Source organism: Loxodonta africana, chromosome 27, assembly GCF_030014295.1.
Source record: "Loxodonta africana isolate mLoxAfr1 chromosome 27, mLoxAfr1.hap2, whole genome shotgun sequence".
Classification (NCBI taxonomy): Eukaryota; Metazoa; Chordata; class Mammalia; order Proboscidea; family Elephantidae; genus Loxodonta; species Loxodonta africana.
The window spans coordinates 17,460,877-17,478,814 of record NC_087368.1 but is presented as its reverse complement, the minus strand read 5'-3'; the positions used below and the strand labels follow the sequence as shown (position 1 = coordinate 17,478,814).

Sequence of the window (17,938 nt, the reverse complement as noted above, 5' to 3'; positions counted from 1 at the left end):
CTCCTTGGAAACTCTGGGGCAGTTCTACTTTGTCCTATAGGGTCGCTATGAGTGGCAATCGACTCGGAATCTACTCGACGGCACTGGGTTTGGTTTTTTTTTTTTTTGGAGTTACCTCATGGACAATGCATAAAGTTGCAGAATTACTCACTCTAGGGAAGGTGGCTGACTTCCTTTAATAGTCTTCTCTTTCTCTCCTTACTCTTAACCTTTATTCTCTTTAGTCATCCTCTTTTCTTTAGTTTCTTGTTTTTAAAAAGTATTGATGATTTATCATGCTTTTTTTGCGGGGGGGGGGGTGGATATCACAGTATTTTCCTATAAGGCATGCTCATCAAATTTAGCTCCCTCAGAGGTGTTAAGGTGTAATGCCAGGTGATAGGCTGAAAGTGAAGAAAAGCTTCAAGCTTTAATTGCCAGCATCATTTGAGATCACATTCTTATCTGGATAACCAGAGATAGTGCTTTGTCACTGGAGACCATACACTGCCCCAAAGCTTGTTCCATTTTACTGACATTCTAACATTTGTGCTGAGGTGGTTCAAAAAGTTGAGACTCAACCGAAACAACCATTAACTTTATGAAGAGTCACAATGGTTATTTCCCTGTTGCAACTCCTGACTGTGATAACATACGGCAGGACTTGATTTCTTTTTCTTTCTTAATGGAACTATTTCTTGCAATAATGCATTTCTTCAGCAACTTTGTTCTGTCATTCTCTTTGTGTGCCATTGCTCTTAACCATCACTGTAATTAGTGAGCTGGGAGTGTGGCACTGGAGCCAAGAATGTGAACTCTGTCGTTGCCACCAGCTGTGTGAACGTGGGCAAGTGAGCCTCCATACGTCAGTTTGCACATCTCTAAGGTGAGATGGTAATAGACTAACTCTTCAGGATTAGGATGAGAAATAAATGAGCTAATACTCGTAAAGCATTTAGGACTAGAATAGTGCCCAGTTTTAAAGGGTACAATCACTGCAGTTGTTTGTCTCTAATGTAGGGTTTGCTGGTTTGAAATCGCACTTGTGGATGCCACATGGTCTAAGAAACTTTTACCTTCCTTAGGATTATTATGAAGTTCCATTGTGTTATAAAATGCAAATCAGGGAGACCCAAGCCTTGTCCTGTAAATAAGCAAGTTAAGCAAATATGGGACCTCAGAACAGGCAACATCAGTGAGGAAAAGGATGCCTCCTGGGACTGTTCAGGATGTGAGCTTTTCTCAACGTCCTTGCCTTTAACTTCCCTCACTCCCGCTCCTCAGCACCCAGAGCTCTGTCCTCCCTTCTTGCCTCCATTGTAACACTTTCCACCTTGCTCTGAAATCTCTGGCCTAACAGGGTCCACTGTGTGTACACTGTAATTGACTGTCCCAAAGGGTCTGAGTTTTTATTCATCATCACAGTCATAGATCCTGGCATACAATAGGATCCCAGTAATAATTTGTTAAACTAAACAGCCTCATAGGATTTGCACCATATTTATTTCATAAGCCAATAAACTGTGATAGTAGTTTTATTAGTAGTAGTTTATAGTCTTATCTATAGTCTTACCTTATAAAATATCATTCCCGTTATACTTTGAAATTTTCATTTACATAATCAAGAATAAATTACTTCTGAATTTCTCAGATATTTTAAGCTGCCCCCTGTTTTTGAATGTACTGTAATGTTTTTGACTGTGTGTACAAACATACATGTTCATAAGCAGAGCAATAGTTTTGAAGGTACAAGGGACCCAGAGATCTAAAAAATGCTATAAAAGACCTAATTATTCACCATTAAGCACAAGCTTTAACAACGTATTTGTAGCATATTTATGCACATATTTTAGTTTTTTTCCACAACTGAATGTATATTTCAGCCTGGGTAATAATTTTCATCTTGTCTCAATTGTGTTACATTGGAGACCTATAGTTCTTTTACCATCACTTCCATTTGTCCATTTTCTTCTCATGTTTAAAAATAGAAAGGGAAAATTTCAATAACGGTCAAATGATTTATAGGCAAAGACGTTGGTGCTGTCAAAATGAAAACACCAACAGTCAGTGCCACCCCACGTTAGCTCACAATGTCTGTTCCTCAGTTGATGTTCTAAAGCCCACGTTTGGCATAGGAGACAGTGTTTAAGGCTATAAACATATAATGCGCAAAAGTCAAATGTGTAAAGGTCCAGAATCACCAGAATTTAGAGAGAGCTGTGAGTATAGATAACATTTCAGCTTTTCCAGAATGAGCCTTAGGGACTTGGTGGGTCCACCCTGCTGCTCAGGCTCCAGCTCAGCCTTTAGCACACCCCACCACTGAGGGATGGAGCTCCTTATCTCATGATGTGCAACCAATCCCAACACAATTCTACCAGCTCATCGTGACTCTTATGGAAGTGATTCTCAGTGTATGGCATTTTCCTACGCTTTATAAAGGATTTTCATAATATTGATTGTTAGAGATAAGATGATTTTAATTTTCTCTGTGACCTGATCTAAAGCTGACATTGGTTTGTATTTGTTCAGTAGACATTGGAAGTCTTGGCTGATGCCTAACAATGAACTAACAAACAGAAATCAAGCTCCCCTATGGAGGCTTAGATCAGATTTGGGTAGGTTCCATAGACCATAGTCCATAGTGGTTTGTGTGGTCCCTGAAATTATAAGCCAATTCTGGTACTGTATTTGGGGAGCTCTTCCATAGGTTCCATGCTGCTGCCAAAGGGCGTTCTGTGGCCCTCTGAAAAGCTGAAAGCCAGGATTGTTATTCCCCTCATTTTTTTTAGGAAATGTGGGTTAAAATCTAATAGCGTTCATATAAAGAAGCAATGCAAAGAGGGAATATAAAATCTGCAAAGAGTTGCAGAGCCTAATTCTAGTATCTGCTTTTGGTAACATGACTTGTTCAAACTCTTGTCAGTTCTTGTTTTCACTCCATGATTTAAAGTTTTTTCAAAATCCCATATTTAGAACCTTTGGAATGTAAAGACAGATTTGGCATCCTCTTCCTCCTATTTCTAAGCACAAATACTAGAAATTTTAATCTCTGTAAAGAAGGGGAGATTCAGCCATGCAAGGACATCAGAGAGAGAACAGGCAGCCCTCCCCCTCCAAATGGACAAGTTGGTCCACAGTACTGAGAATTCAAAACCTTCTGAAGCAGTTTTTGCTGTGAAATCAGATAAAACTGATTGCATTCAGTTTTTCCTAATGTAAAATTTGGGATAATTCTATTTGTATTAGCCTAATGTTTAACCTGATAATGATGAGTATAATTTTAATAATCATATTACAAGCAAAATGCCAAAGGGGCTTTAACCTTGCTAAAAAAGGAAATTTTCATTGAAGACGTTTGCACGGTGACTGCCTGCAAATGGATAATGTGTATGACAAATGAATCTTCTTTAGTCGTCGAAGAAGACCCTGTAGGACCTCTGTTTAGGAAGCTGTATAGATTTCATAGACTCTAAAGCTGTTAGAAGGGACCTTGCAGATGATCTAGTTCAATTCCCATCATATTGCAGGTGAACAAATGTAAGCTTCTGTGCAGTTAATTTGAAATATTACATGCCCTCAGAAATAATACATCTTTTAACAAATATTTTGTAATTTAAGCTTTTTACTAGCTTATTCAATTGGTTTGAAGGTTTCAGTATAGTGAAAGATCGATTTAGGTACTTGTGCAGAAGGGTGGCATAGAGAGTCTGGCTAAAAGATAACTGAGCCTTATTTAAAACTATCTGCATTACATGGAAAAGTCAGATGAACTCTGGACTAGCGTTTTCTTAAAAAATTATGAATTAGGTATTTACGTAATTAAATAAAATCTGCGTTCTTGGAAATGGTCACGTTTTCATCTTTAGGAAATAGAGTAAGAAAATTAAAAGAGAATCAGATGTGTTCTCTTTGTGCTTCCTTTTGTAGTCCTTGGAAGCTTTGTACTGAGTTTCTATTTTTAGTGCTGTGTCTGGGTTACTTTGTGTGAAAATGCCATTTTTAGCCACTGGGATTGATTAAGATGGCAAGAGCCATAACTCTGACGATTGGAGTTTAAGTAAAATTTAGAAGTGATTACCGTAGTCTCTTCTCAACAAATTGAGATTCTGAATATGCCCCAGTTGTATCTCCCAAGAGGAATAGCTTAGAAAGCCATAGAGGATCCAGAAGGAAAGAGTTGGGAAACAGAAGCTGACAAGAACCAACAGGATATTGCAATTAGAAATTCTGCCACTCGCTCCTCCTAAGCTGAAGCCCATTTCCCTTCCTTCCCACCTCCAAATAACAGATGGGGGGGACTACCTGTTAATTTTCAACAAATTCATTCCATGTCAGTATCTCGTATTATGTCTTTTAGGCCTTTTTTTTTTTTTTTTTTTGCTGTATTGGGTGTCTTTTAGGGCTTAAAGAAAGCCCTGCTTACTGAGAATCCCTATTAAAATTGGATCTAAAATTTAAGGTTGACCTTTTGAGTTTTCCACATGCATAAAAGAAAAATTCAGGCCGTCTGTACACCCTGCTGTAAAAACCGAGGCTGTAAGTAGACAAGGAAATGGAGAAATGGGAGGGAGACAAGAGTGGATGAAGTTGTACTTCTCAAAAAATAAAAATAAAAAAGAATAGAGAGCCAGTAGTTTGACAGATTGTTCAGTAAATGCTCATTTTATTGGAAATTATAAAAAGATGCTTAATGCTTCTGTCATTAATACAATACATAAAGAGGTTACTGTCAAGATTCATGTTCCAATCCTGAAAAATTAACTGTATGGCTTTGTGCTTTACTCTTCGTAGGCTGAGAAGTTAAAGGTTTTTGTCTATACGTACAGCATCTGCAGACATTTATTTCAGACAAACAATTATTTTAGACTTTATGCCAAAGACCTGAGCAATGATGTCCTTTCATTTAAAACATAGATGCTATATCTCTGTATATTGTATACACATATATATGTATAGATATAATTATAAATAAAATAGAACTGTGAATGTAGCCTGATAGAATTAAACCTGTGTAAGGTTATTTCCCTGATTGGCTGTCTAGAGTATTCCAGTTCAACACATACATTCCTTCCTACAGAAAAAGATATTCAGATTCCTTAGTTGAAATTAATTAGCATTCAGAAACCAGATAGCATGTTTTTGGGTATTCATGAGATCTCTGTTTGAAAAAAATGTTTTTAACTTGTAGAAATGTGTTGCAACACACAGATGGGAAGAAAAAGGAAAAAAAAATCTCTTTAGCAAGCACTGTGTGTAAAAGGAATATTACATTTTGCACGCTCCTGATTGCTCTGTGTAAACAGTTTTTGACATCTGTCTTTATAGTTTTCGAGGAGAGGAAGACTTTGTTAAAAGAATCATTTTTATACAGCAGTCACCATTTCAGTCTTGCTTTACCTGTATTATGAAAGCAGATGGTCCGCATGTCTTTTGAATATTTATAACTATCCAAAACAATCTCTTGCTATTCACCCTTAGGCTTATGAGATGTCAGGACTGTTCTGGTTGAAAAAAATCATCTTGGGTGTTTACAGAAAGAGGATTACATTAAGCTGAAATGACTATACATTTTCCAGTTTAATATTTGTCCATCAGCTGTTTAATCGTATTTAGATAATTGTGTCAATAAGATGTTGTAGCCCTTGCCCTCTCTACTGATGGAGCTTGAAAGCCTTAAACATGGGTGAACCACCATTTTGTAGATGCTCTTGCTACCTCCTCCCACCTCAGTTAAACAATCCGCAAGTCCTTAGTTAAGTTTTGATCATGATATCATAGAGCCATTAAAAAAAAAAAAAAAAAAAAAGCACACAAAAGCCACTATGGAGATGCTATGAAACACTAGGGAACTGCTGGCTTCCAGTAGAGGCTGTGTAGTGTATAAGAGTATATTGTAATATGCAAATATGGTCCAGCACTCCAATTACCCTTTAAAGATGACATGGCGCTCACTCTATTCTCTATCAGCTTGCAGAGCGTTGAGGGTATTTTGGAAAACGTGTTGGTATCGTGGGGGTTAACTGTTTTGTGACTGGAAGCTGAGCAATCAGAGATAACAGATTTTGCTGTGGTTGGTTGGTTTGGCAGAAAAGCCTGAACAGTTTTGGTTTAAATGATTGAATAACCTGATTAGCATTGTTTTGGGGTGGGATTTTGTTGTTAAAGGCACAACAAAGCAATTTTAAGGCTAATCAGATCGTTGCCTTTCTCCAGGTGATGAACATTTTTTTTTTTTTTTTAAAAGGTCTCACCTCTCCTCAGACCGCTTCATTGGCTACTAAGATGACCAAGTGAAAAAATTAAAGTATTTCCCTTTAGTTTCTAAATATGCTATAAATCTATACCTACAGTGTATGTGCTTTTCTCTCAGGAGTTTGCAAGAATAAAATATTTTGAAAAATGATGTAATCTCCACCAATTCCTGTTTTTTTTTTTGTTTGTTTGTTGTCCTTGTTTAATTTCGAATAAGAGACCTACAGTATTGTAGAGCAAAGGTTCAGAATGTACTAACTATATCTAAGTCAGGCTTTAGAAAAATTCCACCCTTACCTTTTCACAATTAGAAAGGTTATAAATAATGTATTTGGCTGAAAAGGAAGCTCTGCCTGTGGCAGATGGTATCATTCTAGAGTACTGGGGTTTCTGTGAAGATGGCATTCTTTCAAATCGGAACTTCAGCAGACTCTCAGAAAGAACCGAAGCTCCTCACAGGCAGTAGACATGTGCTTCATGGGTCTTAGAAAAGCTTACAACTTGGCTCCTAGGATGAGAATATTGTGTCACACTGGGGTTATGAGACCCACAGCCAATTTCTGCCGACTTTAAATTCCGTTTCCCCACACTGAAAAGCTGTGGCCTATTGATTGATCAGGGCACTGTGTAGCATTTGAACTTGGGATTTCAGCCGACTGAGTTTTTGTCAGCCGGATTAGGTTATTTATGTTTTACACAGACTGGCCATTGAATAGGAAAACTTGCAATGCAAGTTGTGCCTTTTTCCAAGTGCTTTGGAGAGCTCGTATAAATAGACACAGAGAGAGAGCTGGAATAACATAACCACCAAGCGCTGCGACTTCCGAGACATCTGTGTGGATGTATTTTGAAAAACCTGGGAAGGGCTCTCTTGAAAATTAATGAACAAAAGTTCTTGAAACTATGATTTCTATTGTGATAGCTAAACGTGATGGATTTAAAAGATCCATATGACAATTAAGCTGTACCTACCTTTGACCTTTCAGGAAGAAAAAAGTTTTTTTGTTTTTTTTTTTTTCTGGTGATCTACAGTAATGACTTAATTCATGACCCTTTATTGATCTCCTAATTCATGTCCAGCCCTATCATGAACCCTGGTCATATTGACCAGTCCAGTAGAAAATAAACAGCATGACAAGTGCTGTGGTGTGCCGTTACAGGATGCTACATGTAGATTGTGTTACATGCAGGATACTGTATGCAGGTGCGGAAACCCTGGTGACATAGTGGTTAAGAGCTATGGCTGCTAACCAAAAGGTCGGCAGTCCCAATCCCCCAGCTGCTCCTTGGAAATCCTATGGGGCAGTTCTACTCTGTTCTGTAGGGTTGGTATGAATCAGAAATGACTCAACGGCAGTGGGTTTGGTTTTTTGGTTGTACTGGTGGCACAGTGGTTAAGAGCTATAGCTGCTAATGAAAGGGTCAACAGTTTGAATCCACCAGCCGCTCCTTGGAAACACTGTGAGGAAGTTCTACTCTGTCTTACAGGATCACTATTGAGTTGGAATTGACTCAAGGGCAATGCTATATGCAGGATGTTTGGGTAGTCAAGAAAGGCCTTGCAGAAACAGGGATAACCAATATATATACTGAAGGATGAGCAAAGTAAGACAGTCCTGGGACAGGGCAGGGATCAGGCATCCAACTCAGAAGAGTGGCGTGTGTCTTCTTTAATCTCAGCTACCAGATGCATGCCAGCTTGCAAACATACCACCAAATCAGAATATCGGAACAAATGGAAATATTCTTCTCCTTGGTGTAATCTGTTCTTATCCCTTGACCCAACTTAAAACTTAATAATTTATTACACTCTTTGCTCTTCGTAAAAAAATTAACTTAAAATACAGCGTCTGAAAATTTTATCTGATACTCTTCTGTTATTTAAAGCACACGCTTTCGGCCAACCTGAGATGTAATCATATAATAAAGGCCCAAAGACAAGGAGAGGCAGAGGGTAGTTAGAGTACTTAACATCTATTTAGCCCATACTTGGTATGTTCCACACTCTGCTAATTGCATCACATGTATTATTTATTATCTGTCTCTGCTAGTGGAATCTAAGCTCCATGAGAATAGATAGTATGTCTCTTCAAGTCATAGTTTTTCTAGTGACTAGCCCAGTACTGGGCACAGTAGGAGATCAGTAAATACGTGTTCAGTGAATGAAAAGGACAAAACGAGTAGATTCTCAGACCAACCCCATGAAGTGAATGCTACTATCATTCCCATTTAACGTGGGAAATTGGGACATAATGATCAATTGATTTGCCCAAGTCACACCACCAGCGTGTGACATATCATAGACTTGAACTCATATTTATTTGACTCTATTTCACCAAATGAACATTTAGCTCATATTTAATATATGCCAGGCATTGAGTTGGAAAATAGTAGAGAACCGAAGACCTGTGTGAGCTCCCAGCCTAGTGCAATCTTTTGTAAACCAGTGTCCTTTTTTTTTTGGTTAACATTAAGAATCCCGAGCTCTTGCCTTAAAAACGTGGGATTTTGTCTGCCCTCTACAAATCCCCGCTGCCTGGGAAAATTTTGACAACTTGAATTTCTATTATTTGTGTTATCTAAACTGTAAGCGTTTCTATCTGATTTTTCCAAATTTAAGGTTACAATACCGAGTATACTCTCTTAGATGCCATGTGGCCCCACAAGATTCTGAAATCTTTCTTTCCTGTCCTTGAAACTCATCAGTCTAATTAAGATGCCATACCTAAGACTTGAGTAGGGATTTCGCCACAGGAGGAAAAAGCCTTACTCAATGGCTGTGTGAGAGAGTAGTTTTACAGGTTACTGCCGGTTGCTCCAAAAAAAATAGAAGTGACCCTGAATTACTTGAATAATGGGCTATTTCCCAATCACCCCAAAACACAGAAAGATAGGGAATACAGGAAGTCATTTGGGCATGTATCATCCTGTGAATTACCTTTCGATTTTTATCTTGCCTTTTTGGGGGTTTGTTTTAAGCTAATATTGAGGAGCCCTGCTGGCGCAATGGTTAAAACGCTCAGCTGCTCACCAAAAGGTCGGCAGTTCGAACCCACCAGCCCCTTTGAGGAAGAAAGATGTTGCAGTCTGCTTTGGTGAAGATGATTTATGGCCTTGGAAACCCTGTGGGGCAGTTCTACTCTGTCCTGTAGGGTTGATAAGAGTCGGAATCACCTAGATGTCAGTGAGTTTTAGTATTTTTGTAGGCTAATATTTACATTAATCAGTTCTTTAAGCACACACTATTCAACAGAGTTGAAAGCTTCAGAGAGTCACATAAGGACAGAAGCCTACCAATTTAGGGAAGCTTTGCTGATCGTGCACATATGGATATTATTTTTTAACAGATAGATAATATTGAAGTACATAGCACTATTAGGCACGTGGGATCTAGTTTTTAAAAAATATTTCAGCCTTACTGTTTTGTTTTTTTTTTTACATGCTATGGTTTCTTCCTTTTTTCCCTTGTATCTTTTTCATTCTTGGTGTTCTGAGTCACCTTAAATTGAAATTGTCTATATATATATTTGTATAAACCAAAACCAAACCAAACCCAGTGCCGTCGAGTCGATTCCGAATCATAGCGACCCTACAGGACAGAGTAGAACTGCCCCATAGAGTTTCCAAGGAGTGCCTGGTGGATTCGAACTGCTGACCCGTTGATTAGCAGCCGTAGTACTTAACCACTACGCCACCAGGGTTTTTATATGTCTTCCTAATAGATAGTAAGCATCTTATGGACAGAGGCTATATCTCATTTATTTTTGTATCCCATAGTAGCTGTGGAACAAAGAGCAAATTTCATATATTAGGCTGTTGGCAAGACTGAAGTAGACTGGATGTTTGTCAAAAACTTCAGCAAAATTTAGATATTCTGTAATTTCTACTTCTAAAATGTATATGAACTATTAGCATTTAAGGAACTGCCAGAATGTCTAGGCGTAAGAGTAATAATTTTTAAAATATTGAACCAAAGTGGAAGAACATCAGGTGCCATCCATTTGCAGAATCACCACTATCCATCAGCCATTTCACTAGTTTTATTAGTGTCCGACTTTATTGATCCATTATTACAACAGAGTAAGTAAGATTGAAGCTGACGGATTGTTAACTGGATCAGGTAATCTTCTGGCTCTGGTTTTGGCAACCTTGCTAAGTATCTTTTTGTACTGTGGACTGTAGGAGGCTCTTAGTGAAATTGCCAGCTATTGGATTAATGGCAGAGCATCATGAGCACATTAAGAATGTCTTTTTTAGAGAAATAAAATGTGAAAATGACTATAAAGTAGAAAGTGTCAAAAAAAAAAAAATCACAGTGCCTCTTTGGAACTATAGCTGTGTTTTACATAAATCCTACACTCTAGCATCCCTTCACTGAAAGTTTTTCCGAGATCCCCAAAATATACATATTATTGAAATGTATGGCTGTTATGAAATTAACAGTGATAGTGGATTTCAGGGGGAACCAATTATAATCAAAAGCACTTTAAATGAGAAGTAGCTTAAAAAAGATAATGATATAAAAATACACTTGTCCCCAAACTGGCTTTTCTGGTTGTTCCCTGCTTCCCAGAACAATGCCACCTTCTGTAAACTTTTTCACCGTAGACCAACTGAAGTCCGAAATACAAGTTCATGTGTTTCTTCACATAGGGGTGGAGTGGGGGGATGGATTTATGTTCCAAAGTCTAATTATTCCTAAGACTCAATAGGAATATAATTTAATGCTTCTGGAGAGTGTGAGTATTATAGTTAAAACGAATCATGAGATAAGTCACTGAAAGTATCATCACCAGAATAGGCTGGGAAGAAAATACTGTATTGAAAGTGCGATTTAAAAATTTACTTGTAGTAAACCAAAATCATTCTTTCGTCTTTTTTTTTTTTTTTTAAATGTATATTTAAACTGTAGGCTAGTTTTATTTCCAGGGCTTTGTTTAAAGCAGGATGAAGACAAGGGACAAAATAGGTTATTTTCTTTCTTTCTTTTTTTTTTTTTTTGTGGTATCCTGGAGAAATTTAGTACACGTGAAATGTATACATTTTAACTTGTTAGGGTCAGTTTGAAATTCAGAACTTTTTTTTCTTTGACAGAGGAATCTCTGTGAGTAGTTTGTTTCTGTTTCAATGTGGTCAACTTTTGAACAGTGTTAATGTACCCTTCAAAGCATATCCAAATAAAAGGAACAGAAAGTGCAAGCTGCATTTCCCAGTTTTTAATGTGCTTGTGAATCCCCTGAGGATCTTGGTAAAATGCAAGTCCTGAATGACTGGGTCTGGGGCAGGCCCAAGATTCTGCATTTCTAACAAGAGTCTAGACGTTGCTGATACCGTTGGTCTCTGGACCATACTTTGAGGAGCTAGGATGTAAAATACAGTTGCTAAACCTCAAAGTTACATATATCTATAAATCGCAATCATAAAGTCATCTTCACATTATTTAGATTTATTGGAATAGGTGAAAGTTTGTCAGCCTAGAAATAGATGACATGGAGAAGAGATTCCATAAATGCTAGAGCCAGGTCTGTGGGTTGATAGGTTTATACTGGTCTCAGTGGGCTTTCTACTTAAATAAGCATTTGATGATCTACTTATTGAATTTTAAGAAGTTGAGGCTTTAGGCTAAAGTGTGAAACAAAAATGTATCGGTACTCAGTTAATGAAAAAAAGAATACAGTTTCTACAATTGCAGTAACGTCTGTGTTCCGTCTTGTGCTGCTATGTATTACAAATGTTCTCCCTCCCTCTTCGTGCAGAGTATGATTTCTTCCATTGTGAACAGCACTTACTATGCAAATGTCTCAGCAGCAAAATGTCAAGAATTTGGAAGGTGGTACAAACATTTCAAGAAGACAAAAGATATGATGGGTAAGCAAAAAACCCTCGTAGCGGTGGCTCCATACCGTTACTTTGTCATTTGGGGGTTTATCAAAGTCACATCTCAAGCCAGGTCTTTTGATTGCCCGATTAGAGATCAATTTAGAATGTTTCTTTGCAGGGTAGAGGGTGGGTATGAGTATAATGAGATAATTAAATTCAATAAATGTTTGTGTTTAAATCAGCCAAACTGACTCGGTTGTCAGACATGCAGGAAATCGAGGCGTGAGGAGAGGAGCTGTCACTCTTGAACATCTCAGTAAAGACCTAACTAGGCCTTGAATAGCTAATATTAGCTGTGATTTCTCGCAGAGGTAAATCATGAGTTTAGGTTTTTGTTTTTGAGAGACAGAAAATGCCTGTTTTTACACCCAATTTTTAAGGAAAAACACAGTTTCCACAGTTGAAATCATGTGATTTTTTTTTTTATAGCTCTAATCCCTCTCCCCCTATGCATAAAGGCATTGATGGGCTTACTGCTTTAAGCAGCCCTACGAAAAAAAAATCACTGCATCGTTTTTAAACTTTTAATCTCAATATTGTCCCCTGATTTGTCCTATCTTAACAGGTAGTTTAGGTCAATATTTGTTACATGGGAAATACATTAAAATCATCTGCAATGTAAAATGACGGATAAAAGTTGTGTCTTTTACCTAAGCATTTAGGTTATGACGTTGTCTCCCTAGTGAGTTTGTTAGCGTTTACAAAAGTAGACACTGTGATTAAGGGTCATGTTTTAATTTCTATTAATGTTTCCTTTCCCATACTTGTACCTTCCAGATACTGTATTTTAAAATAATATTGGAATGGGATATTTAGTATGCATAGCATTATGCCCTGTTTTAGATCTATTTTTGTTTACCCTGTTACATTCATTTAATAATAACAATATTAACTTCTCCGAAAGGTTTTAAGAGACAAGAGAACCCGAAACTTGAGCATGTTTTAGCTTTTAATATTTGAACAAAAACCATCCATCTACCAAAACAGATTCCTTGCCTTTTATAGCTTACGGCTGTAATGAAGACAATACATCACTTTTGGAATAATTGCTTGAATTACTATTGTCTTTGAATGGCCCACTTGGGCTGATATCACTGGTAGAAACTGAAGTCTTCTTCCCTCAATCCTTAGTTGTATTTTGCACATATCAGTGACTATAGCAATATGATAAGTTCTAAATGTAAAGCCTGAATATTTAATGAAAAGAGAAATGATGATTAAAAACAGAGCCAAGGCCAATACATGGGAAGTGTGGTGTGCTGTTTGGAAAGAGTTACCCCTCTTTACGTATAGCTCCATGCTTAGCATTTCCAGTCAAGAGCATCAAACCAGCTTCTTCACTGCAGCAGCAGCAAATTATTTGACATACTTAGAGCTGACGCTCAGCCAATTCACATGAGGTATCTAGCCAAGGGAGAAGCATTCACCCTGGGTAGGTGGGAACAAATTGCAAAATTGTGATAGCATCACCATTATACCAGAACAACTCCCCACCCCTTTCTCTCAAGATTGTTCTTAGCATCTGGAGGTAGCCATAGCTTCTGGAAAAAACATTTGGGTCTTAGCAGTACTGGCTATGCTGGCTTGCTGTGCAATAAATTATTGGCTTCATTCTAAGAAATATTTACAGATATTCCTCCCTCCCATGGTGGTTAGAATTAAATGAAATAAGCCATACAAAATGCTCAACACAGAGTCCAATATACACTCAGTGATTATTACTTATTATTATGATCATATTTAGTCTTTTTTTAATTAGATTGAATCTTTCTTTATATTCACTCTTCCAAATCTTTTGCCTAGAGTAATAACAGTTAATATTTATCATGAGAAAATATTTGTACATTTCTTTTATCTTTAGTTGAACGTGTGTGTTAGCTCAACTCAGTGGTTCTGTTTGCCATTAAGCAAATGATATCCTTCTAGAAGCCTTTTCTTTAAAATAAACATCATTGCTTTAAGCCTTCTTGGGGTAATCAGTGAGAGTGAATAACTTTCAGTTCAGTTTGAACCCAAAACTAGTCACATATAATTTGGAAGTAATTGATTTTATGCCTTAAATTTAAGCTGCATTAAAAAATTAGACCAGGCATGTTTGTTCCTTTTTCAAAGTGGGTGGAATTGTGCAGAAGAGGAAAGGAAAAACACAGCCTGGTGAGTTCTATCTTGAAATTATCTTGGTTGAATTGGGTTGTGGTTACACCCTGTGCCTCCTCTCGTTTTTCTAGAAGACGATTGGAAATGCTTATTAACATTCATCATTGTTGGCTTAACATGATTTTACTTTTTGTCTACTTCAGTTGAAATGGATAGTCTTTCTGAACTGTCCCAGCAAGGCGCCAACCATGTCAACTTTGGCCAGCAGCCGGTCCCAGGGAACACAGCCGAACAGCCTCCATCTCCTGCGCAGCTTTCCCATGGCAGCCAGCCCTCTGTCCGGACCCCTCTTCCAAACCTGCACCCTGGGCTTGTATCAACGCCCATCAGTCCTCAATTGGTCAACCAGCAGCTGGTGATGGCTCAGCTGCTGAACCAGCAGTATGCAGTGAATAGACTTTTAGCCCAGCAGTCCTTAAACCAACAATACTTGAACCACCCTCCCCCTGTCAGTAGATCTATGAATAAGCCTTTGGAGCAACAGGTTTCAACGAACACAGAGGTGTCTTCCGAAATCTACCAGTGGGTACGTGACGAACTGAAACGAGCAGGAATCTCCCAGGCAGTATTTGCACGTGTGGCTTTTAACAGAACTCAGGTTAGTTTTGTTCTCTTTGTACGTCGTTCATTCCTCTCTTGCTTTTCTCTCTCTTCTTTCTTAGTCCCATTTATTCTCATGTTTATACTTTGACTCTATACCAGCATTTTATTCTGATCATATTGACTTCCTGGTGGTGCTTAAATTTTACTGCTTTTACCCCACCAGATGCCTCGTCTTCCAAGGGAAAGCTGTGAGCAGGTTGATCCAGATTCAGGGGCCTTGAAAGAATAAATTAATAACAAAAATATTTTATATTGGCATTACCTATGCTTATATATTATGGAATCATAAACTGTTAGTATTTGAAGGTTGAGAAAATTTTATGACTTGCACAGGGTCATTGGGATTCTAGGCTTCTAGCCCAACGTCCTTTCCATGTTACCACTTGCCTTAGTTTTCTACGGCTGCTATTACAAATATTCCACAGGTGAGTGGCTTTAAAGAAGAGAAATGTATTTTTTCACAGTTCTGGAGACTAAAATCCAAATCAGGGTCTTGACTGTGCTGATTCCCTCTGTGGTCCTCTCTCCTAGTTTCTGGTGACTGCTCCTAATCCTTGGCATTCCTGGGCTTATAGAGTCATTTACTTTGGTCTTCAAAATGGCGCCTTCCTTCTCTGTGTGTCTTTCCCTGTCCTGTTCTTTTGATAACACACCACTCGGATATGACTACCCACCAATAGTCATGGGTCACCTTCCCAGAAACAGAAGCAGAGCCTGAGACAAAATGGAATCTGCCTCTGGCTTTAAACCAGCTCCCTACTTTCAAGTGCCTTGATTTTAGGGCTCCTGCACATAACCTCCTGGGTAAACTCCTCCTACAGTCACATTCTTGGCTCCACCCTTATTTGCTGAAAGTGGCTTTTGGGCAAAGACCAGGCTACTAGGGGACCAGGGTCTGTTGGTTTCACGCAGCCAGAGGCCCCAGTCCATATGATTGTGAATGGGAAGAAGTCAATATTACATTCTCAGGCACGCAGAAGCAGGAGCTTGTAACAAAATGGAGTCTGCTCCTAGGCCAAAAAAAAAATAAAAACCAAACCCGTTGCCGTAAATTCGATTCCAATTCATAATTGACCCTATCAGACAGAGTAGAGCTGCCCAATAGGGTTTCCAAGGAGCAACTGGTGGATTCAAACTGTCAAGCTGTTGGTTAGCACCCAAGCTCTTAACCACTGCACCACCAGCATTCCACTTCTAGGTCAGCCACCCTAAAGAAGCCAGACACCTAAGCTCACATCCCTCCTGCAACTTAAAAAAGAAAAATTTGGTGGAATGGGGAAGGGCTCAATAGCAGTTTCTAGCATTTAATCCTGTGTGACCAGTTTGAGAAAACAATATGGCCTATTAACATAAAATGCTTCTTAGCTTGGTCCTCTCCCCTCTTGACATTATTGTTGATATTCTTCCAAACCTCATAGTCTAGACCAAGGGTCAGCAAAGCTTTTCTGTAATGGGCCTGATAATGAATATTTTAGCCTTTCAGGGCCAGAGGATCTCTGTCAAAACACTGTGATCTTTCAATACAGTTATTTACAAAATAGGTGACGGGCTAGGTTTGGTCCATAGGCCTTAATGTGTAGGCCTTAATGTGTAGGCCTCTCTTCTGGACTTCTCACTGAGATCTGTCTGTGTATACTCCTGCTGTTCACACCTTTGTCCTCCTGGGCAAATTCCTATGAAGATACTATCAGCACAGAAGATGATTTAGAAGGGCATGGAGAAAATATGATAGATTAGAAGTCATAAGATAAAGAAATTTGAGAGTCCTAAACGTCTTTTGATTGTATTACGCTGTAAATGTGAAAAAAAAAAAAAAATTTTTTTTTTTCTTCATTGTTTGGAAACAAACCTGATATATATGGTATTTATTTTTAGCTCAGGCACACTAAAAAAAAACTAAAAGAACATGTAACTTTGATTAGAATGAGGACATTATGTCCTTTCAACTTTCTTGGTTTACCACTGTTCTTTTGTTAACTGTTCTTTGTATTTTGGGCTTTTTTTTCTTTTTTGCCTAACTCATACTTTTCTCTTATATTTAAGTTATTTTGTTACATGACTATGAGACTAAAATCCTGGGACAAAAATAATCTAGTATTAATTCCTTGTTGGCAGAGTTTCCATACCTAGGAGAATCCCAGCTGTGATTTATTTTTGGCTTGCCTTAACTAGATTGGGAGTTAGGAGACCTGACAAAGCCCTTAACTCAGTGTTGTTTTCAGTTTCTTCACCCATTTTTTTTGTACATTATTTATCTCTTTTTAAAAGGGTAATTGCAGAAGGTTATGTCTCAGGTTAAAATTCTATGGTTTTACTTCTGTCTTTTTACAACTTAAAAAAAAGAAGTGTTCAGTAATAGCTGGTACAGATAACACCTGTGTCCAGTTAGGAATAGTTATTTAAAAAATAGAATGGATGAATGAATGAATCAAAAATCAACCCTCTAGATACTCCTGTTTCTGGTAGCATTCCCTTTTTTTTTTTTTAAATAGCAGTAACTATCAGTAGTTCTTTGTACTGGCCAAAAAAATAGACGAGTCTCTACTTCAAAGTTTAATAAATATTTGTTGAATTGAATTAAAAGCCCACAAAGATAATATTGAAATGGATATAAATGACCTACAGATTTACTGATAAGCACTTTAAAAACTGAGCAGCAAATAGTTATTTCTTGAAGCACTGAGGAAAGTTCATATGATGAAGACTAGCAAGAATTGGGCTGAGGGAGATGAAGGTGAAGTCACCACCCATCAGTGCAGTTTTTCTTCTTTTGGGTTACGATGTTACAGCCATGACTGTGGAGAGCTGGCCATTTGTTCTGCCTTTGGTTCTCACATTGACAAATTTCAGGAATATCTGTAGGATTTGTTATTGGAAGAAAGGCAAGAGTCTCTATTAATCCCTTTGAAAAGATAGTTATCTCTGTGGTTAACGTCAAAAAGAGTGACTTTATTTTTATGAGGAAAGTAGAATGAAAACCTGGTACAGCTTGATACAGAGCCCTGTAAGAATAGCCCGTTTAGAAAGTCATCACCAAAACATTATTTGGGGGCCTGGGTGATAA

General features: G+C 38.0%; 1 protein-coding gene across 15 annotated transcripts in view; it reads left to right on the top strand.

Moving 5' to 3' along the window:
• Nucleotides 1-17,938, top strand: part of SATB1 (SATB homeobox 1) — a 109,287-nt gene that overhangs the window by 37,685 nt on the left and 53,664 nt on the right. For all 15 annotated transcript variants that reach the window (XM_023554927.2, XM_064277353.1, XM_023554928.2 and 12 more), the window contains 2 exons: nucleotides 11,991-12,102; nucleotides 14,415-14,869. In XM_023554927.2, coding sequence (XP_023410695.1) covers nucleotides 11,991-12,102; nucleotides 14,415-14,869 — 567 coding nt within the window. The remainder of the gene's footprint in view (nucleotides 1-11,990; nucleotides 12,103-14,414; nucleotides 14,870-17,938) is intronic.